Raw genomic sequence first — 24,168 nt, 5'->3', positions numbered from 1 at the left:
GTCAAATGATTTGGTAAAATATGGTGGATTCTTAACCAACAGTGAATCTGGAAGAAGCAGCATCAAAATATCCATGGAGTCATTTGATTTGGTTCAATTCAGTATCATACTGACTATATTATAGTTAGCTTAATAATAATAGCAAATACTTATACAGCATAGATCTAAGTACTTTACATGTGTTAACTTTTAAAATTCTCATAGCAGCTTCATGAAAGAAATACTATGATTATTGTTTCACAGATGAGAACAATAAGGTAGAGAGAGGTTAAGTAACTAGTCTATGGTAACATAGCTGATAGGTCCTGGAGCCGAGCTCCAAATCCAGCCAGAGTGGCTCCTAGAGCAGCCCTTTTGTAGTTTAGTCCCACTCTGGAATGGGAGAATTTTGAAAACAGAACAAATATTTAAAAATAAAATGAAAGCTATTTTACCCCTAATATTAAACAAAATATTATTTATGATCTTTTAAAACCTGAAAACATTTTTCCATTTGTTTCATTTTTACACAGTTACATGAAATGCTGATGCAAAAAAAAAAGAAACTGATTAGAAGTTAACAATATTTTATTCAAAAATATTACACAGTAGTATAACATTATGCTCACCTAAAATATTGGGGGAGAGTTATACTGTTTTCAATGCTATCTGAGGTAAAATAGTATTATTCTGCAGCATTGAAAAAATATAATGCCGCTAATTTTTTAACCATAGGGAAATTATTTTTTAGTGGTATAACCTAAGATGACAAGACAGGCAAAATCATGCCTGTTTTGTGCTGTCAGTCTATGTCAGTCTATGTCATTTTATGCTCTGACTTTGGTCAAAGAATCTTGTCAGAATTGAAGATTATTTTCAACTTTGTTTACCCTGAATGAAGGTAGCAGAAATGTCAAATATTTGTAAATGAATGTCATATATTTTTAAAAGGCAGCCAGATAGGAAAAGCTTTCCCTATTACCTTGTTACCTACCACCATTAAAGTATGTGTTGATCATCTAAAGCATGTAAGACCCTTATTGTAACAGTTCTCTCTGCTTAATGCCATGAGATTAAGTCATAGACAAAAACTGCCTTCCATTAAGACCTTTTTAAGTGAATAACTAATGGCTATTGCATGCAAGTTATGACAAATTTGTCGGATACCAAATTTGATTATATCATATGTTTTTAGCAGGATTCCAAGGTATTTGTCAATATTGACTTCATCCGGCTACAATGTAGGAATTTTCATCCTGAGAGCTCCTGGGGTTGTGCATGCTTCCTCATCTCTACAAAGGCAGAAATACTGGAATACTTTTCTTCTGTTCTTTATAGTTCTCCCAATCAAAACTGAGGGGAATATTGACAGACACCCTTTGATCCAACTATACAAAGAGTCATCAATTCATTAGAAGAGGAAAGTATTAATAATAGTAACAATGACTACCAATTATTGACTTGATATCATGAGCAAAAAGGACTTTGCATGATTTTCTCATTCCCAGGATTCTGATCATTAAGAATAATCATTTTTAAATGAGGAAACCAAGACTCAGATAAACTAAGTAAATCAGTTTTCAGTTAGTAAATGAAGACAAGATTCTAGTAGAGGAATTTCTGACTTCCAAAAAAAAAAAATTGCCTTTGGATAGAAAGCTCTGTAGTTAATGGTTAAACCTCAGATTGTGTATCAGTTTCAACACTCTTATACCTCCAGGTTTGCTAAGAGTTTTAAGAGTGTCTTTAACTGGCTGATTTGAAACAATTCTTTATTCTTCCTTTTCCTTTCTCACCTTCCTGTGAAGGTGAATTGTGCCAAGAAAGACTTCAAGAATGTAGAGAAACATATTGGTTGGATAACCTTCAAATTGATTTAGTGGACAGCTGGTTTAAAATGAGCCAATTTTACACATAGACATTTTTGTCTTTGTAATTTTTCTCTGGTTTAGGATGTATATATGTGTGTATATATATGTAGCTTCAAGCAACACCCAATTATTAGTTCACAGTTCTATATGTCAGAAGCCAAAGGATGATGTGGCTGGTGTCTCTACTCAGATTCTTAGAAGGACAAAATCAAAGTCATGACCAGATGGCATTTTTTTCTGACAAGTCTGAGGAAGGCTCGGTTTCCAGGCTTACTCAAGTTGTTAGCTGAACTGGGTTCCTCGCCATTGTGGAACTCAGGTTTACCCCAGTTCCTTTCTGGCCAGATGTCAAGGGCCACTGTCATCTTCTAGAGGATGCCCGCACTTCTTGCCACATGTTTTCTTCCATGTGCCAACAGCAAAGAATACCCCTCACATCCATTCGTTCTAATAGTTCAAATCTCTCTAGCCAAGATAAGGGAGAAATTATCTTAAACGTGATGTTATCAGAACATTCTGAGTTATATATATTTTTTCTCTAGTGTATTCACAAAACAAAACAAAACAAAAAAAAAAAAAAACTTGGAAAACATTTGTTAAACAAGGCAGGCCTGGGGCGCCTGGGTGGCTCAGTTGGTTAAGCGTCCGACTTCAACTCAGGTCATGATCTCGCGGTGTGTGAGTTTGAGCCCCACGTCGGGCTCTGTGCTGACAGCTCAGAGCCTGGACCCTGCTTTGGATTCTGTGTCTCCCTCTCCCTCCGGCCCTCCCCTGCTCACTCTCTGACTCTCTCTTTCAATAATAAATATTAAAAAAAAATTTAAAAACAAGGCAGGCCTATCAGATACATTGTAGTTTGTTTTATAAAACAAAAGCCAAAAACAAGAACGATGGGAGACTAAGAAAAATTATCAAATAGGTGGAATTCTATAAATTGACCTGGGGGAAGAAAATGGCTCCAGGAACAAAACAAAAGGAAAAAGTGTGTAGATGGATTTCCCATATAAATGATTAGTGATCACTCAGTGAAGTAGAGTAATCGGCATAAACCAAACTCAATAGGTGCTGTTTTATTGATGTCCTTTTTTTTCCCATATAGACCAAAGGAGACCTGACTTCAGAATAGGCTTTCTTGTGGATATTTCCTACCCAATTTTGAAGGTAACTGTGAGTGTGCTGTTCTTCTAGAAAGAGAGAATTTATAGATAAAGCTTATTCGAAAGGAAAGGGACCCATAGTGAAAGAGAAAGAAACCTAGGCAATAATGCCAGAACACAAAACTGGCACATTCTGCTTTATCTCTTAGAAATGTGATATTTGGACACAAAACAGGAACCATTCCCTATACTCTGAGGAGAGAAGTATATTTGCTTCCTTAATCCTATTTCTTAACTACAGATAAACTCCATGAATGTGACTGAATCTATGCCAATAGAGCCAGATTAAGCCCCCGTTTCCATCTTCCTAAAAAAATATAATTCTAGAATGTTACAGAGAAATATAAATTTTTCTGAAAGTTTTGCCTGAACACCACAGAGAGTGCTACAATGTTTATCTGGTTGAAACACTTTATACCCTATTAGACATTGTTTTCCTTTCTCCTAAACTCTCTCACTGGTGGTCTATGACTTCCCTCATCTCTACACAATCTCCAACAGTCCCTTCTATTGTCTATTATAGTTATTATCCATAATTTGGATACCCATGTCAGAAAAATACAAGTCTCAAAAGAAAAAAAAAAAGAGAAAAGAAAGAAAGAAAAATACAAGTCTTCTAGTTAGCCTCTTGGTGCTTGGCAAAGCTAAAATTTACTAGTCAGCTAAAAAGACTTTTCCTTTCCTTTACTAGGTCTCTAGAGGATTCTATGATCTCTTCTCTGTATCCAGGTTTATGTGACAAAAGGAGGCAATACACTATTTATTTTGCTTATTCATTTGGGGGAGGGGTCACTGAGCCTTGAGATAGACTATGAACTTTGTTGCAGGGAAGTCTTTCTACTATGGGTTTTCACTCACCTCAAGGATGTACTTTTGCTTAAGAGCCTTGTCACTTTAATGGAGATTCTGCATAAGTCATTTGCAACATCACTGAACTCAAAATTATCTTGAACTTTTTGAATGGAGATGAAAAACTTGAAGCCTAAGCTGTTGGATGAATTTGAAAATAAACCATCAGTAGATCTTCATGGGTGCAGTGAGTTAACCCAGCTTCACATGAAGTTTTTTTTATTTAGAAAAAGAAAATTAATCTTTTATTTATTTTTGAGACACACACACACACACACACACACACACACACACACACACACAGAATACAAGCAGGGGAGGTACAGAGAGAGAGGGAGACACAGAATTCAAAGCAGGTTTCAGGCTCCTCACTGTCAGCAAAAAGACCAATGCGGGGCTGGAACTCACAAACTGTGAGTTCATGACTTGAGCCGAAGTCAGACGCTTAACTGACTGTGCCACCCAGGCACCCCTGAAAATTTTCTTTAAAAATGACAGAGTGAAAGAATGGTACATGTTGTCTAAAATAATTAAGATCACCTTCACTGTGAAATTATAGTTTCATCATGTCTAAAGTAAAGCACATTCTTTCCCTTTATTGTCTCAATATAAAATTCTCAATCCTGGGCTCATAAACATCATAGGCTTAAAGTTTGTTTTAGAAGAAATATTCCATTGTCTTCTCAGATAAAACTTTTAGGTTGGTACAACAGTTGAATTTATGCCAGTAGTTTGGAGCATCTATGTCTGTGGTAGGAAGATAGCACTGCTGTTTGAGCCCAGCGTTTGTATTTTCATCAATAAAAATGTTGACAACTCAACATAAATGGAAAATCATTTTCAGCAAAGTCTCAAAATTATGTTATAGAATCAAGAGGAAAATTACATAGAGGAAAAAGTGCTAAATTTTCATATGGCCTTCTACCTAGTTAGTTTTTTTTTCCCCCTTCTGTTTCTGGAGTAAATGACAGTGGTGTTTTCTTAGTAAGTAGGACAAATCAGCAACAACAGCATTACTTCGGGGTTGCTTGAGTGTGTAAAAGGCAGACAGGCTCAAGAGTTGCCTGTTGGTATAGTAATGACAGTGATAGCCATCATTGTTGAACTTGCACTATTATTTACTCAACAAATATTTATTGTGTACATCCTAAGCCACTCATTTTAGTGAATTTTAGGGATAGTGGAGAACAATGTGACAAAGTCTTTCCCTTCATGAATCTTATAATAAGCAAGTATAAAAATATGACAGATGGTCATAAAATCTAGGGAGAAAACTAAAGTGGGTCAGGAGTGGTGGGTGTTGCTATTGTATATTGTGAGGCCACAGTAGGCTTTGTTTGTATTTGAGAAAAGAACTAAAAGAATGAGAGAGCGAGACATCGAGAAAAGGCAGTTTGGGCAGAGGGAACAACATGTGCAAGGGGCCTGTGGTGGGGCTGTATCTGGCACATTAGAAGAATAGCAATAAAACCAGTATAGAGAAAGAAAAGTGTGCAAACATGAGACTAGATGAGGATATAAGCACTACTTTAGAGCTATTTTAGAGCCTTTGAATTTTACTGTGACTGAGATTAGAATGCCTTGTGTGGTACTGAGCAAAAGACTGACATAATTTATCTGACTTCCAGTTAAAAATTTTATTATTGGGACACTTGTGTGGCTCACTTGGTTAAGCATTTGACTCTTGATTTTGGCTCACTTCATGATCTCATACTTTGTGAGATTGAGCCCCGCATTGGGCTGTGTGCTGACAGTGCAGAGCCTGCTTGCACTCGCTTTCTCTCTTTCTCTCCCTCCCTCCCTCAAAATAAATAAATAAACATAAAAAAAAATTTTCTCTAGAGAATAGACCATAAAAGGGCAATAATATAAGGAGTTAAAAGTGATTCAGGGGAGAGATAGTGGTGTCTTGAACTGGGATGATAGCAACAACCAGATGAATAAATAACCATCTTCACTATATGTTCAGAGGGTATGCCTAAAATAATTTCCTGGAAGATTAGATGTAGACTGTAAGAGAAAGGAGCAGTTTTTGTACTGAACAATTAGAAGAATGGAATGCCATTTATTGGGATGAGACCAATAAAGGGAGAGCAGATTTTGGAATGGGAGACATCAGGAATTTGTTTGGGTACATTTTAACTTACAGATGTCTATTAGATAGAACAATGAAAATTTTGAGTAGGCAGTTGGATTTACATGTTTATGGGGAAAGCTCTGGTTTGGAGAAATCAATTCAGAAGTTACCATTGTTAAAAAACTAAATGTAACTGAATAAATTTGAAGATCTGATTGGCTTTATTCAATGATTTATGAATTGGGCAGCAAACCATCTTGCAAATGGGAAGGAGCTCTGAAGAGCTGTACAAAATGAAAGACTTTTAGAGACAGAAAGAGGCAAAGCAAGGAAGTTGCTCTAGCAAAGTAAATTGTTTCAGGCAAGGTCACCTTCCTCTGGAGGACAAATAGGGTCTGTCCGGTGGATTGCCTCACAAGTGCTGACCCGGTAATTCCAGATTGCCTGGTTAAGGGTCACATTTCTGGGAGAGGCCGAAACTGGAATTTGGTTTGCCGATGTGGGACTTAGCACCAGTGACTCCATTTGGGACCTATTGTCTATGTCTCTCTTTTTTTCTTTTAACACCATGTGTAAGTAGTGTTTAAAGCATATGACTGGATGAGATAATGAATACCTCCTGTACACTGGGCACTCAGTTCAGCATTTTCTGTACCTCAACTCATATAACACTTTCAAAGAAAATGTCTCCATTCTAGAAATTGAGTAATTGTTTTAAAGAAGTAATTGTTTACTTGACCAAGAAGACATAAGTTGAGTGTAAACACTACTGCATTTATTCTCCTGCCTAATCTGATCTGACATAATCTGGCCCACAATAGATGATAACTTCTGAATAAAGTATAAGTGGAAATAGCAAGTCCTCTTATCTCTATTGGAGATTATGTAAACAGCACCCAGGGAGGTAAATTAATTTGCATAATGTTACTGTAACACGTTAGAATCAGAAAGATCATGTAGCTGACCAGAGTCCTATGCACCACATTTCCTGTGTCTACTTTCAGAATCTTATTCATACCCAGTAAGAATGTTTTCTTTTACTTTCCATAACATCAGACACAAGTCTTGTGTTACAGCCTGTTTCCATTTGTAGAGCCCAGGGTTTCTCACCATCAGCACTATTGACACTTCAGGATGAGACGATTCTTTGTGATAGGGATTGTCCTGTGTTCTGTGTATTGTGAAGATGGTTAGCAACGTTCCTGGCCTGTGCCCTGTTGGTACCAGTAGCACTCCCTCCCCCAATAACGAGAAGGAAAAATATCTCCAGACTTTGCCAAATAGTCCCTCTCAGGCAAAATCACCCTTGCTTGAGAACCACTGAAATAGCCCATCACTTACATTTTCTGTATTTAGCTCATCTATGGAGGATGGAATTGAGCAGAAAAAAGGAAGTCTGGTCTTTTTGTATTTGCCTTCATGATTTGCCCCTCTTCCTTACAATTGGAGGTTTCTCAGAAGTTCACTCAGACACTGGCTGTGTTTTCATTTCTTCTCTAGGACATGAGCAGTACTAGAGTTCTTTGGAAACTAGCACTAATAGGAACTCAGAGGGCCTTTACTTAGTGGTTGTTTGTAAATGATAAAAGCAGCTATCTCCATGATTCTGAACACGGGTGTATAAATCAAAAGGCATCTAATAAAACCTAGGTGGTTAAGCAGTAATTGTGGAACAAATGGGAACTCAAATCGGAGTGGCTGTAAAGGTGTCAGGGCAGTGTTCTGGGCTGCATCATAAACTTGCTCAATACCAGTATCAATGACTTCAACCCAGAAAAGGAATTATTTTTCTTGGATTAGGTCTTTGCTGCTGAGCTAGCATACCCATGATTTACCACCCAACAGCCAGTCACATTTAACTCCAAAGCATTGCACAAGGTTTACAGTAAATTACACGCATTCCAGGTTATTCCAAAGGGGAGATTTGCCCACTAAACCTGAGAACAATGCTTCAGATTCTTTATTCTTCTCATGTATTTTCTACTTCTAGACACATGCTACCAATTTCGAAGTCTATCTTACAGAGCCAATAGAAGTTCTCAGTGTCATTGTTCTTCCACATGGGATACCTCTCCTCTAATAAAAATGACATCCCATATAATGGGTACAATAGCATGGATCTCTTGTGTTTGTGTTTTAAATATTGCAGTGCAAGATATAGGGCTGTAAATTATGTCAAAATGTAATCATGCTCTAGGGAAAACAGTGTTTGTTGTATGCTTGAGGGAACACAGATAGAATCTTCAATTGCTTACTGCAGATCTGCCATTTCTAATAATAAAGTTGTAGAGGATGGTGTCAGTGTGAAACTACAGGCAGTGCTTCAGGAAGGACCAATTATCATTCAGTTCTAATGTTACTGCTGAATCATCACAGGGAAAATGCATCACAATCATTAATAACATAAATGTCATAGGTGGTGGAGAAAATATTTAAAAATTCAATGGTTTCAACTTAAGTGGCTCATGAATTATACATTTAATTAAGAAAAGCCAAATGGGAAGAATTTTAAACTTCTAATTTGTAAGTTTTTTTTTTCTTTCCCCATTAAAAATATACAAATTAAGCATTACAGTGGCTGATGATGGAACAAAATAGATAAAAGCCCCCACGGTAGTTTGGCTGTTTGGGTGGATGGGAATAGGTGACCCATAGGGAGAAGGGAGAAAGGCGGGATGGAAAATACAGTGACTGGAAGGGCTTGCAGCTTAACTTCTTCACCAATTCACAGAGGAGCACAAAGGGGTACCTGGATTCTAGAACTACTACAGAGCTACTGCCATATTCCCCTCTTCTCATTCACCAGTAAAAAGAGAAGGTTGGGCTGGAGGATCTTTAGGTCCCTTCCATCCCAGACATGCCACAAATCCATGAACTGAGGAACATCCTCTTTTCCAGACTCTCACGTACCGCCCAAAGAGAAATATACAAGATGGCCACCATTTTGTCAAACTCTGAGCCATTTCCCTTCCTAGTATGATTATGCAGAAGAGATTGAGAATTACCACTGTATTAATGGTTTTCAAAGCAGTGTTCTGAGATGCCCCCAGTCTCAGCATTTCCCGGGAATTCGTCAGCAGTGCAAATTCTCTGGTTCCTTTCCTGACCTACTGAGAGTGAAACCGGGAGGGTAAAACCCAGCAATTTGTGTTTTACCAAGTCCTCTAGGTGATTGTGATGCACCCTGAAGTTTCAAAATCTCTATTCTAGTGAGGCCATTTTGGAGAAAATAATTACTTCTTAGTGGTTTAAAAAATGCATACTATTCCCCACTAGTACTAGCTACAAACAGGTTGAAGTGATTGAGAGTGACAGATTAACGTTTCATTCTGTAAGATTCTGAGGAAATTGAACACAGGACAGACATTGTTGATGGAGGGAGAGGATGAGTAGAGAGGAACAGGTGTCCTAGTTCTCAGTAGGCTTGGATAGGCAGAGAGCTTGGGTGTTTAGAAAGAAGTGTCGGGGTAAGGAAGAATAGCCTAGGGGATTTGGCATCTGAAAGAGCTAGGTTCAAGTCCTACCCCTTGCACCTGTAAACAATGTGATTTGGGGAAATTACTTTTATACTTTTGGCTCCAATACCCTGTACTATTTAATGGGCATGTTATTAATAGCCAATTAGCCTCACAAAATGAACTTATGGATTGATGAAACAGGTATGAAATAAAAGTGCTCATTACTTTTTATATAATTATGTTTATTTCTGAACCACATTCTTCTGGCAACTTCTAAATGTTCCACTATTGAAGAAAGATACATCACATGCAGGGATAGATCAGAAAGTTTTAGCAGTCAAAGTGAAAATGAATTCACCAAGGGAGAAATGGAAATTACAGTCTCAGGTCTCAAGATTATAGGGTAAAGAATACAAAGATTTCTTGGGCATTAGTGGCAACTTGTAATTTCTGTTAAGTGAGAGGGTTACCTTGGATTTCATAGAACTAGAGATTATTCCTCTTCCCAAATCAGCATTGAATAAAGATCCCTAAGCTGGGACATAGCCCTGGGAATTTGCTCAAGATTGTCTTTATTTCACAAAAGGTTCAAAAGATGAGGAGTCACTGACAGCAAGGGAATATGAACTACATTTTTTCCTTCTCTCTTTATTGAAGAAAAATTTACTATCTAGATAGCTCTCAGTTTCAAACAAAAACCCTTTGAGCATCTTCTCTTTGGTGGAGACACAGTAACAGGCTTAGAAGTGAAGCAGCAAAGGACATCAGTAAAGAAACTTAGAAGCAAGAGACCACATGAAATGATAAAAGACTCCAGTAGAGACTTGTAAAAGCAATGAAGATTCAATACCCAGGAACAGGACAAGAATGTCAAGGCATATTTTCAAAAATAAAAAGTGAATTGCATTTATGCATACTTGATCTAAAAGCATTAGACTCTTAGAGAGATCAAAGGAACTTTGAGGGTGGAGTAGACAATTCATAGCTTTAACTTCCCATTCATTGCAAAAATAAATATTTTTTCGTAACATCTCAAGCAATGCTCATCTTTCCTCTGCTTTGTCATCTTTGATAGAGAGCTGTTACCTCATAAATCACCTGCTATTATAGTCCTGAAGTTTAGGATGGTCTTCATTTTATTAAAGACCATATAGCCTTCTGTAACCCCCAACAGCCAAAGTCCTATTTTTGCCTCCTGGACATCAAGAGAAAGGGCGTTACTTAACCCTTCATACACCTGGCAGCAATTCAGTCTATGAAGACAGCTCAATTATTCTTCCTCACCCTGCTCCCAGGGTAACAATCTAAGTTCTTATCATTTTCTTTTGTGACTTAATTTCTGGCCTTTGCTATGTTGGTTATCTGTCTCTTGATATACTTGAGAATTTTAATTCCCCTTCCAATAAGAAGTGCTCTGAACATAATATCCCAGTTCACCCACATGAGCCATTTGTAGGGTGTTGAAAATACAGATTCCATGGTACTTCACTCAGATATAATGAAACCAAATTGCTTAGAGTAGGATTAGCTATCTGTATTTTAACAAGCTTGCTTCGTGATTCTAATGTGCTCTGAATAAAACATAATACTCCAGTCTGAACGGTTCAGAGTAAGGATGAAAAATATTATTCATCTATTGTTTTACAAGTTGTAATTCATTCTGGTGTTTAGCTTTCCTGACATTATTTTCATCCTATTTTTCCCATTTGTACAAATATTATATAGTAATTAAAAATTGTAATATGACAGAAACACATTATGTAGAGAGTAAAAGTCTTTTGTATTTCTTTCTCTTACCCTAAGAACACCATCGTATACATTTCTAGATTGCTGAATTAAATAATTTATATAGACACACATATACACATGCACATACACACAATACTAAATATCTTGATTTACAACATACTTTACACATAACCATACATCTTTGATTTTTTTCTATCTGAATACTACTTTTATAGGCTTAATGCCACTCTCTGCATTTTCACATTCTATGCATAAGTGGCATTTTTGTTGATTGTTCTCTGACATATCCTCTCATATTTTATTCCTTCCTGAGAATTATCAGAGTTGTGTCAGTATAGATGCATTCATTTTTACTAAAATAACTTATGAATTATTGTTAGAATTTAATGCTTTGGCTCCTCCCCACTATTAATGGTCTATCTGTAGGCTCTTATGTCTTCCTCCCTCTTTCCTTCCTTCTTTTTATGCTTTCTAAAGTCTGGTTTCCTAAGTGTAACATCTCAAGCAATGCTCATCATTCCTCTGCTTTGTAATCTTTGATAGTGTATTATTAATGCTTTATATATTTTCCTCGGAGAAAGAGGTGATAAAGATGGCAACATTCCCATACTCCCACTTTCTCATGAGTGTTTCTATGTAGATGAAATTTAAGGGAAGAGTAGCTATCGATCTGTTTTGCCTCCTCATCCTTTAGAGAATTTAAATTCAGTAAGGCTAGTGAAAAATGTTTCAGCCGGTCTGCTTCTACCTCGGGTAGACTTCTAGAACATGTCAGAAATAATTAGTCTCTTTTGGCTTTACCGTATCATGCTTCTGCACCCGTTTTTAATAAAAGTGCAGATGACAATGATGGCCCAGAGCCTCTGCCTGACCAAGAGGCCCCTAGTTGCTTCAACTGTTCTATGAGCTGTGATTTCCTAGTGTGTGGTTTCCAAGTTCATCTGCAGGTGAAGATGTTTTCAACCATGTGTATTTCCCTTCTTCACCCCCAGTACATCCGCATTTGAACCAGTTATATTCTTTACTTCCTTAGATATAAGTTCAGTTCTACCTAGTTTTCATGGTATACACAATGTCTTAGGTTTCAGATAGTATCACACTTAAAAACCTTAATCCATGAGAATATTTTTCTTTGTTCCAAGATTTCTGGCTAAAATTTAAAAAGATAGACATGTGATTTGTGCATAGATGTGAAACAACTGTAACTCTCACATACATAATTCTGGTAGAGAGGTTGGCTGATACAACAACTTTGGAAAATTCTTTTGTAGTTTCTTACGAAGTTAAACATATGTCTATCTACCTTAAGTCTCACTCCTAGGACCTTATCCAAGAGAAATGAAAATGTCAATAGACAGTCTTATAAAAGAATGTTTATTTCAACCTAATACATAATGGTCCCAACCTGGAAACAATCCAAATGCTCATCAACAAGAAAGTGGCTGAACAAATTGTGGTCTATTTATAAAATGGAATATTACTCAGCAATAGAAAGCAAAGGAGTACTGATAGTCACACAACGTAGATGAACATCAAAACTATATATATGTTAAAAGAAACCAGACACAACATAGTACATTCTATTTGATTTCATTCTTATGAAATCCAAATATAGGCAGAAATAATCTATGATGATAGAAATTAGGTAGTAGTTACAATGGTAGAGATTGACCAGAAGGAGACATAAGGAAATTTCTGAAGAGATAGAAATGTTCCATATTTTATTTTGGCAGGGTGGCTATATAGGGTTTGTAATTGTTACAAATAAGTAAACTGAATGTTTTAGATCTGTGCATTTTATGGTATGTTTAACATATACATATACATCAATTAATCTCTGGAAATCATATATATATATATACTTATATATATATGATCCATTTATATATAAAAGTCATATATATCATCCACTTGTATATGTAAATCATATATATATAAATATGTATATATATCATCCACTTATATATATAAAGCATATATATATCATCCCTTTTATATACACAATATATAATGTGTATATATATGCAAATATATATAAATAATCCACTTATATATGTAAATTATATATATCATCTACTTATTCTCTTAATACCCCATCATTGCATTCCTTATTGAACAAAGCTAATGAAGGGCAGGGTGACCATATAATTCATCATCCAAATTTGGATATATTTGAATATAAGGGAATATTACAATTAGGACAACAGTCATAAACTAGACAAACGGGCACAATTTTATTCCATTTAAGGAGAGGAGGACACAGAAGTTTCAGGTAAGAGTGAATACAACAAAGATAATACTTTTTTTTTCTGTTTTCCAGATTTATCTTATGCATGGACTTTCAATGATAACCCCTTATATGTCCAAGAGGACAACAGACGGTTTGTATCACAAGAGACAGGAAACCTATACATTGCCAAAGTGGAACCATCAGATGTGGGCAACTATACTTGCTTCGTAACAAACAAGGAAGCCCAGAGAAGTGTTCAAGGACCACCCACCCCATTAGTGCAGCGCACTGATGGTAAGATGATAAGGTCTCTTGGGAATATACTTTGTCCATTGCTCTTGAAGCCTGGGGAATTCTCTAGAGCTTTCTGCTGCCCTCTGGTTCAGAGGAGCCACATCATGAGTGAGTGGAGGTTTCATCGACAAACATGATGAAAATCAGAAATCATAAAAATATATTAGAAAATTCTATAACTCACACGGTACAGTATACATGATTCTGAGTATATTGCACCATCTCTTTGGCATTGGAACAGATACTTTCTTTGCTTAAGGAACATTTTATGTAAACAAAAGTTTGTTTGGAGAAGTAGGCATGTGTGTGTGCACGTGTGGGTGCTGCCAAACTTATTAATCGAATACTGTTTTCAGTGAGCATATGATGCAGCTTTTCCTTAATGCCTCTTTCTCTTTCATATTCGTCTTTTTGTTCATCCTTTATTTACCTGGCTGGCAAAATGGGGAAAAAAAGGTTCACATCCAAGGAAAGCAAAGCAGCAAACATTAATTACAAGCATTCCAAAGAGGAATGAAACACAGGATTCGTACTAATTATAGTCCTCCAAGGAACAGAATTCAGATTGTTCTCTGATGAGTCTTGTAGCTTCGTCAAGTCATAGCTGGCACAAGATTTAGAAAGCTGGAAAACCTAGGGAAGTTAGGAAAGTAGAATAACCCTCCAGTTGATTCTTTATTGAAATATTCACAGTGGTAAATGTAAAGATAGAAAACCTGTTGATGCATTTTATGATCAGAGCCGGGCTGGAAATGTAGTACCTCATAGAGTTTTTCTCCTCTCTGAGCATTTTAAGAAAAGCAAGAACATAATGCTAATAACAGCTAACAGAATTATGGAACCAATTCCATACAGGGAGTTCTTATGGCAGAGTTTTTATAATCACTAAGTATCCAAATATATTTGCATCGTCTTAATTCAGAATTCAGCAAACACTAGATTTATTCACAGTATCTCCCCTTCAGTGAGTACTCTGTTCACGACAGAAAGAGCTCATAAGCCAATAATATGCACGTAAATTCTACCATGTTTTTCCTTTTTTGGTCTACTTGTAGTTTCTGCTTCTCCCCTTCTTAATTCCTTCATACTCCCATCCCCTCTATTCTCTTTAATGCATATGTGGTAAAAAGAGATCAGAAGAATTATACCATATTAATGTTAATAGTATAATATAAAAAATATCAAACCTCTTCTAAAAGTAGTCCCTGAAGAAATATCAGATGTCAAGAGAATAGAACCTAGAAAATTGAACCAACGTAGTTGACTGAACTAGTAACTAGTGCTCTCTACATCCTCAACCATAGCTTCTTTAAATGTTTGGAATGATCAAGGTCTTAAAAATCAAGTATTTTTATTTGATATATATTTTGTAAGTTTTAGCTTTTGTGTGGTTACACTGGCCACCAATAAACCATTTATTTTTAGAATGTATTATTCTGGTGTTTGGTATGTAAGTAAGAAAAAAAAAGTGGGGGGGATCAAAAATTTTGAAGAATCTTGATTTGCCAGTGATTAAATTAGCTAAGTTAATGAGGATAGCCTAAAGATAGATTTCTGTTCCACCTCTGCTAGGTAGCATGTTTACAATATATTTGACTACTGTCTTATTCTTATCCCATATCCATAATTCCTTATTGAAAAACTTAAAACTATATAACAGAGATGTTTTTTATAAGTGTACATACATCAAAACCATTTAGCAGTAAATTCTTAATGAACTGGTATAAGAGTATTTATGCCATTATTTATCTCAACTGTTGTTACTACTTTATAGGTTTTGTTGCAAAAATACTTTTATTTTGTATTAAGAGACTTTATACAGTGTTAACTGAAAATTTCCTTACCCCTGAACAGATGTGGCCCCATGAGTTCTGTGAAGGGGTGATAGATCTGGATATCTCTAGAGAACAAATGTTCTTGATAATTCAGAAATATTTTATATTCTAGATGCATTCGTTCCTTAATTGGAAGACACATTTTTTGTAAGATTCTAATATGGAATACAGGGAAATGTGGGATGCCTCTATTCTGATACTTTGATATATTTTAGATATTTCTTATTTAAGGAAGACGGGAATGAGTTAATTCTGTAAGTAGCATCATGTAGTTTTTCTTTGCCCTCTATCACTCATTAAAGTATATAAAAATATTGTTAATTGAAGGACAAAATAATCAGATTTTGGTTAATGAAGCATTTACTTCACAGAAAACTTCTATTCTCCAGAAATGCTGCTAGCTCTTTTGATATTTAACAGGTGTGATGGGGGAATATGAACCAAAGATTGAAGTGCGTTTTCCTGAAACTATACAAGCTGCAAAGGATTCATCTGTAAAACTGGAATGCTTTGCCCTTGGAAAGTAAGGTTTTTTTTGTTTTGTTTTGTTTTGTTTCTGGTTGTTTAATTTAAAAAAAAAAAAAAACCTTTTTGTTTTTCAAACATTGCTGTAAGGTAAATTACCAAATAGATTTCAAATGCTGGGCAAAAGTGGAACTTTCTGATTGGAATTTAAACAAACATGCCTAATACTCTGAAAATGAGTGGGCCTGCAGTTCTCCCCGAATGTATTGATAGTTCCTCTACTTTGAGCATAATGAGTACCATTTAGGCAGCATCTTGCAAAGGATTATGTGTACTTGTATAAGACGGTGAGCAAGTCACTAAAACTTCAACATGCCCTTCACTCCATCTTGTCCTACAGCCAGAAATATATTGCCTGGAGTGTCTTCTTGCTTGATTAATCAGCAGTTCTCTTAAATGAAAAACCTGCAACTGCAAGTTTCCAAAATAAAACTAATTAAAGGCCATTGTTCATAGCAGATCATTAGAATTGAGCTCAACTTGCCCTGTAGTGGAGGCACTTTGTTTTCCGCAGATGAGTGTTTATCAGCCAACAGGTTTGGAATGTGTTTAGGCAGTCAAATATCTGCAATTTTGCATAAAATGTGCAGACATCTCTTTGTGCCAAAAGGCACTATGCACACTTCACTCTTATGCCTGTAAATAAGAGTACCCACGTCAGAAAGAGATGGATGGCTAGACTAGATCTGCTGTTTAGAAACAGGGTGCAGATGAATTAATCACCTGGCGACATGGTTAAACTGAAGTTCTGTAGGTCTGGGGTGAGGCTTGATTTCTCCCTTTCTAACAAGCTCCCAGGTAACGATGACTTTTCTTTTCTATAGAACATATTTTGAATCATAAGAGACGTGACGCTATCAAATTTGAAGGTTCACCTCTAAATACAGTCTATTCTGAAAGCAGGCACCACATTTAGAAAAAGGGATTTACATTACAAATTTGAAAAATGTTTTTAAAGTTTCCATTTTGTTGTTAAGTAAATATACTGAGCAAGCCAAATAATGCTGGCTACCAAATCCTTTTAAGTTCCTTTCTGATGTAGTTTTAGGGTGATGGTGGGGTGGTTCTGTAGCCAACAGCCAAGAAATAATTCTTGAAGATGTCTTTGGTGCGAAAAGGGTGAATTTATTAAAACGTGGGAACAGGAGCCATGGGCAGGAAGAGCTGCCCTGGGGTCATGACTGGTAACTCGTTATATACTCTCAGGTTGGGAGGGGGTCAGGGTAAGTCTTTAAGGTATTTTGGAAGCAAGGTTTCCAGGACCTTGAGGGGCTAGCTGTTGCTAGGGAAATGGCATTTATTACCATTTAGTGAAACCTCAATCATGACACCCTTCAGATGTGTGTATTAGGGGCCCCATAGCTTGGCATATGATTGTGTATATCTTGGGGCAGTTGAGATAAAGGGAGTAGACTTACAGGATCCTCGAGGTTGGGATAATGTTAAGCTAAGGGTCTCTTTTGCCCCCAGCAAAGTGACATCATGGAGGCAGCTGAGGTCCTAGAGGGAGGTCACTCTGCCGGTCTCAAGGACTTGTCAGCGGGCTATAGGCAGTAAGGGAATTTAATTTTTCATTTGCCTTAGTTTCCCACATCACCATGGCAGGCACCAAACCCTTGTCCCTTGTTCTCGGGTAGCCAGGAGTGTCTGAAGAATATCACACATCCTCCACCTCGGGGGCTGCAGTGCCAACCTGTATTTTGCCCTCTGCTTGCCCCACACTCCCTCATCACTTTCTATATGAAATTTTGTAGATCTTTAAGTTAAATTTCTGAAGGTACTCATTTCTCGTGTATTCAAAATACCATATTTTATTTTCATACAGTATTGGTTCCACAGTATGTGTCCAATAAATAATTATTGACTGATTAAATCATGCATAAGAAAAGGACAAATGGGAACTTTCTGTCACAGTTTTTGTCTTCCTGCCTTTTAAGACATGATAAACTTTCACCATTTTCAAGCTTTCTCCAAAATTAAAGTTTATAAAAAAACATAAAGTGTCAGCAAAATACTTTGAGAATTAGACAATTTACTTAAAAAAAAACAATGAAAGATAGCAACTGAAATTTCATTTATAGCTGATTCTATCATATTTGGCATCAGGGAATATGGATGGATTCCTGTAATTAAAGAAAATATTCTTACATAAAAAAAACTTTGAAAATTATTGAGGCTGGTTCTCAGGAATTTCATATAAATAAATTACCTTTGTTAAACATTTGTTAGTAAGAGTTTAGATTGTATATACTTATATGTAATCTATCTATATGTAATCCTCATAATTATTCAGGGTATCTCATATTTTTATTATATATGAGAAAACTGAGGCTCAAATTGGATAAATAACCTAATCAATTTAAGCTCCTGTTAACACAAGGGCAATTCAAAGCTAGTCACACCTCATTTTAAGTTCTGAACTTAGAATCTTTTGAATAAATGATTAAGATAGTTGCTCGTGAAACCAGTGAAGACAGATTCAATTCCCAGTTTTCTCAAGAGTTGTCTGACTGTTAGCAACATGCTTCTTAAGCTCCACAAATTAACATGTACTCATCCGAGAGGACTTAATGTGATACCAGCCTTTTATGTTTATTTTGAAGGATGAAGTGGATAATACACATAAAGAACATTTAGCATTGAACTTGGTGCTTAGGCAGTGAATGTTCATTGAGTTATTCTGAACCCAAAATTCAAAATCTATTATCTTTTGTCTAAGCAGTGTTTGAGTTAGTTGGTATGATGGAACTAGAAACAGGTATCTCAGAGGGTACACAAGTTCTCATCACTGCAGCTCATTCCTTTTCTGTCTCATACTAATGCCAGTATAAGGGAGAGCAACAAACAGAGTCAGTTCTGGGGTAGAAAAGAGCAGCGGTAAGGAGAAAACTTAGTCGATTAATAAAGGTTCTGGATTGCTCACATATCAGGTTTCCTAATTTTATTTATTTCTACATTTCATTTCTAAAAACTCAAACCTACAGAAATACTGGAAGAGTAATAACTGCACAATCACTTCAATCATACATATCATTCACCTGAACTGATCAAGTATAAATCTTTGCCACAGTCCCTTCTGTCTCTCTCTATCTCTCACTCTCGCCCCCAGCCCCACCTTTTCCCCTCTCTCCCCTCTTACCACACACACCCATACCCACACCTGCACACAGGCCATGCATTAAAACAGATGGGTCGTTATGTTATAACTTGGACTGCATTTTGGAAAGATATATTTATGGCACTCAAAATATTGCTTAAAATACACACCCAGGTCGCCTGGGTGGATCTGTCAGTTAAGCATCTGACTCTTGGTTTCAGCTCAGGTCCTGGTCTCGCCGTTTGTGAGCTCAAACCCCACACTGGGCTCTGTCCTGGCAGTACAGAGCCTGCTTGGGATTCTCTCTCTCTCCCTCTCCCTCTGCCACTGCCCCACTTGTGCTGCCTCTTTTCTCTCTCAAAATAAATAAATAAAATTTAAAAATGTTTACAAAAAATATCCACACTCAATTTCAAGCTCAGCTTGCTATGAAATGGAGGAGTGGAAGAAAGAAAAAAGGCAGAGTTAGGAAACTTTGACCATCCCATTTAGAGTTCACCATTTGACTTCACTCTTAGGATTCGGTCATGAGTACATACTAAAGGAATACATTGGAAGTAAATGGAAGGAGTAGATTAATAATCGAAACAAGGGAACTGAAGCCTTAGGATATAGGAGATAAATTGTTAAAAAGTCTCAAACGGAATGATTTAGCAATAAGTGAAATCATCTCTTTAACTAACCTCATGGTGATGGAAACAGTCAATACATTAAAACGTGACAGCTAGTGAAACTACATATGGTAAAATTTATTACCTTAAACATATGTGGGAATACCTAAGCTTCCTTATAGTACAAATATAATTCCTTATAGTACAAATATACTTGTACAAATATAGTACAAATATAATTTGTACTAGCAGTATTCGACTCAGGAAAATTTAAGTTGGAAAAATAATAGGTTAAAAAAAAACCCTCGTGGGGCGCCTCGGTGGCGCAGTCGGTTAAGCGTCCGACTTCAACCAGGTCATGATCTCACGGTCTGTGAGTTCGAGCCCCGCGTCGGGCTCTGGGCTGATGGCTCAGAGCCTGGAGCCTGTTTCCGATTCTGTGTCTCCCTCTCTCTCTGCCCCTCGCCCGTTCATGCTCTGTCTCTCTCTGTCCCAAAAATAAATAAACGTTGAAAAAAAAAAATTAAAAAAAAAAAAAAAACCCTCGTGAAATGTTTAATCTCATGTGTATGTCCAGAAACAACTTTATGGATAAATGGTACATTCATTGTTAAGTTTATACATAAAAGGTTTGTTGCAGAGGAAATAAAATTAAGAAGAATGGGAAATGATGAAGATTACTTAACTGCACTTCATAGAAAATTGTCAAGGAAATAATTCATTTAGTGGAGTATACTCCATAAGATTTTATGTGACAAAATTAATCAATGTTGAGATTATGTTTTGATTATGTTATGATTATGTCCTTGGGGTTAAAACAGAAAGTCCAAAGCATCCTCTGGGTCCAAGTGATAGTGTTAAAATATCCAGTATAAGAAACACATGCTTTGTGTAATTTTAGTGTAGATACATTTCTCATTTCTTCAGATAGACAAAATCTATATGAAAATTTTTGTGTACTTTGCAAAATTATACATATGTATATCAAAAAGAACTTTTATATATGCTTGCCAGCAGTTTTCAGAGAGCAAATTGCATTGCAGTTGAACTAGTGCAAACATACTGAGAATGCTTTTTGGTCCCTTATAAAATTTGATATCTCTCAAATATTTTACCAACTTTTAAAAATTTGCAAATTAATAAACATAAAAAACAATACGTTCTCTTGAAAATTAATTATGTGATAGGCAGAATTAACAATCTGAAAATGTTTAAAATCAAACCTTTACTTCTTAAATTATAAATCTATATTTGCACGTTTATTACAAAGTGTTTTTAGAAACTCTACTGAAAGATAATTATAGATCATATTCTCTGACATGTCTTCATGAATATATTGCCGTGCCGCATTTGGGTTTAGTTATTTTTTTTCCAAATATAGGGACTACTTTGTACAAGTAAGTTTGAATCTCCTTGTTCACTTTCTGAGATGCCACACTTCTTTGTAAGATGTCCGATAAACACAAAACTGAGCAAAGCTAATCTGGGGAGGAATGCAATCAAAGTTCTATTTCTTATTAACACTCTTTCTAAACACTTTTGTTAAACGACTAGTGAATGCTTTTTTGCTGTCAACTATATATTCATTTAAACAAGGATTTACATATTTTGGTAAATAAGAGAGATAAATAGAGAAAGGGAAGGAAGAAGACAGGGAGGGAGGGAGGAAATCAAGTGAATAGGTGGATACAAGGGGGAAAGAAAGGTCAATGTCATCTCTTATTCTTATTAAGTTTTTCATTTTTAGAACCTAAGACAGTTCCTAAAATACTTACTGTTTTTTGTGACATGTTTTTGGAAAGCAGTACATTCAGACTTGCATAATTAGACGTTATCCCCTCTTTCCCCATGGAATATTCCTCCTCTTGAGTGTGTAGCTAGTTTTTGGGACTTGTATCATGCTTGGTGTTCTCTGAACTTCCAGCGACTAGGACTTGGTAGCTGTTAATTTTGAAAAATCCCCAACCATCATGACTTCAATGATTTCTTTTATTCATTTTCCTCTCTGCTCTCCTTCTGGTATTTCTGGTAGACATCTGTTGCACCATTTATAATTGCCCACAGTTCTTAGATATTCTGAGGGTTTGTGGGTTTTTTAGTTTTTCATTCTTTTTTTTCTCTTCGTGTTTTGGTTTGGATAACTTTTGCTGATATTTCTTGTAGTTCACTTATTCTTTCCTCAGCTATATTCAGTCCACAGGTGAGTCCATCAAAAGAATTCTCATTTGTATTACAATGGTTTTTCTTTCTAGCATTTTCTTTTGATCATCTCTTACAAATTCATTTTTTTCTGCTTGCATTAATAATGTGTTTTTTATGTTGTCTGCTTTCTTTTTTTCCATTAGGGCCCTCAGCACATTAATCATGGTAATTTTAAATTTCCAGTCTGATAATCCCAAAATATTTGCCATGTTTGAGTATGGTTCCCTTGCTTGTTTTTGTCTCTGAAGACTGCTTATCAACATGCTTTGTATTTTTGTTGTTGTTGTTGAACTACTGATGAGGTTTATCAGTTACAAGGAATTGAGGTAACTAGATTTTAGGGTGAGGTTTATCTAGCAAGGAGTTAAACTGGGTTTACTGTTTACCACCTTTGTTTCCTGTAGCTATGGTGTCAGAAGGTAACATTTTCTCTATTGTCTTTGGTCTCCCCTGCTGTCTTTGGTTTTCCTGTAGAGACTCTTTCTCAAGTAGAGCCTGAGTCTGCATATTCTATCAGGTATAATGCCCTGCTGTTATACAGGGCCCGACTGATAATATGAAAGTCCTTGCTTGCTAATTCCATCATCTTTGTAATTTATGAATCTGTTTCTGTTGACTTCTTTTTCTCCTAGTCATGATTCTCATTTTTATGCTTTTTAGGTTATCTGGTAATTTAGCTTGAATTATAGACATAATGTTATGTTGTTATATGCCATATTGTGGTATATATTTAAAATACTAGACTTTATTGACAGGATTTAAGGTATTATAAATCTGCTTGATCTTTCTGTGGCTTATTATGAAGCCTAGCTAGCTATAGAGTAGACTTTAGTCTCAGGCTAGTTAACTAGTAAGATGCATGCCCCTACTGAATGCTCCAGTGTTTATTAAATTTCTCTTCTATAGCTTGGAGGAAATCTGCTGTCTTACAGCCCTGTTTGAGTTCTGAAAATTGTTGTATGATCAGTCCCATGTGATACACTTGTGCACTTTCTTTTCATAATCCCATCCTCTCTGATACTCTGTTGTACAATCCAGTCACTTTGGCCTCATGTGACTCCTGAACTCACTGAAACAGTAATGCCCTATTTAGGTTCCCCTTCCTGATTCTTTCCTCTGGAAAGGGCCTGTCGATAGAAAAACCAAGATACCAAAGGCTTGCTTCATGTATTTCCCCTCCTTCAGGGATCACAGTTTTGTGCTGTCCATTGTTCTGTTTCTGGGATCAGGTTTTTTCCTCATGTAATTGTCCAGGTTTTCATTTGTTTCCAGTAGGAGGGTAAATATAGTCCCAGTGATTTGAACATAGCTAGAAGCCAGATATTGTTTTTAATGCTAATTATGAAGGTGAATGCAGTGAAGTTTAGAGAAATTAAGTGTCTAAATCAACATAAATTTAACTCTGGAATTGAAATGTAAATTTCACTGATTCTGACTTCAAAACTCACACTCATAGCCATTTGATATTTACATTAAATTATCTTTTAATATATGAATTTATTCCCTGTGGGTAGAGGCAGTTAGCCCCAATTCTATAAATGTTTTCCTCACAAAGTCTTGAAAAATTTCAGTAAAATATTTAAAAGATTTTGTCTGAGGAATGGAATTATAGATATATTTCCCATTTAGAGTCTCTGTAATTACTAACATTTCAGCAACAAGTGAGGCTTATCTTTATATATTAAAAATAAAAAAAATAATAAAAAGATAACCTTTTTTAAAATCCAGGCGATTTTTAATAAGAGGCAAGAAGCATTTCCAAAAATCATTCAGGTCCACTGAGGAGCATTCCTCCCATGGGTTTGTATGAGATGATGGCAGTATCTACCATTTATAAAAATCTGGGATAGATGATTAGAGATGGAACAGAAAACACAGTTTCAGTGACAGAAACCCATGTGGGAGACTGCTGCCATCAGGCAGGCAGGGTGACTAGAGAGTGAGGTCTAGGGAAAGCTGACTCGAGTGTTGACTCATAGAATCTGACCATCCTAAAACACCATAGACTAGCATGAATATAGAGTTAAGACAGAACTTGAGATACCTGCTTGAACTTTAATTGCTATGACTTTGGGGATGTGTAACTCACTTTCCATGTTGGGGTTTCAGAACTGACGTGATCACAGCTTTCAAGTCTCAGCTTTGTCTCATTTGTTCAACATGGCAGACTCTTAATTACCTAAGCTGCAAATTGACTATATTGTGAAACACCCTAAGAAACTCTGTTTGTAGGT

At 36.2% G+C, this 24,168-nt stretch overlaps 1 protein-coding gene across 1 annotated transcript in view; it reads left to right on the top strand.

Moving 5' to 3' along the window:
- The window catches only part of CNTN6 (contactin 6), a 290,327-nt gene that overhangs the window by 170,571 nt on the left and 95,588 nt on the right, over positions 1-24,168 (top strand). The window contains 2 exon segments of the mRNA XM_086697579.1: positions 13,461-13,664; positions 15,920-16,022. Of these exon segments, the coding sequence (XP_086553705.1) occupies positions 13,461-13,664; positions 15,920-16,022 (307 nt within the window).

Source organism: Puma concolor, chromosome A2 (genome assembly GCF_028749965.1).
Source record: "Puma concolor isolate L17-30 chromosome A2, mPumCon1.1.hap2, whole genome shotgun sequence".
NCBI classification, from domain to species: domain Eukaryota; kingdom Metazoa; phylum Chordata; class Mammalia; order Carnivora; family Felidae; genus Puma; species Puma concolor.
Note: the sequence above shows the minus strand (reverse complement) of the source record. Positions and strands in the feature narration are given on the sequence as shown.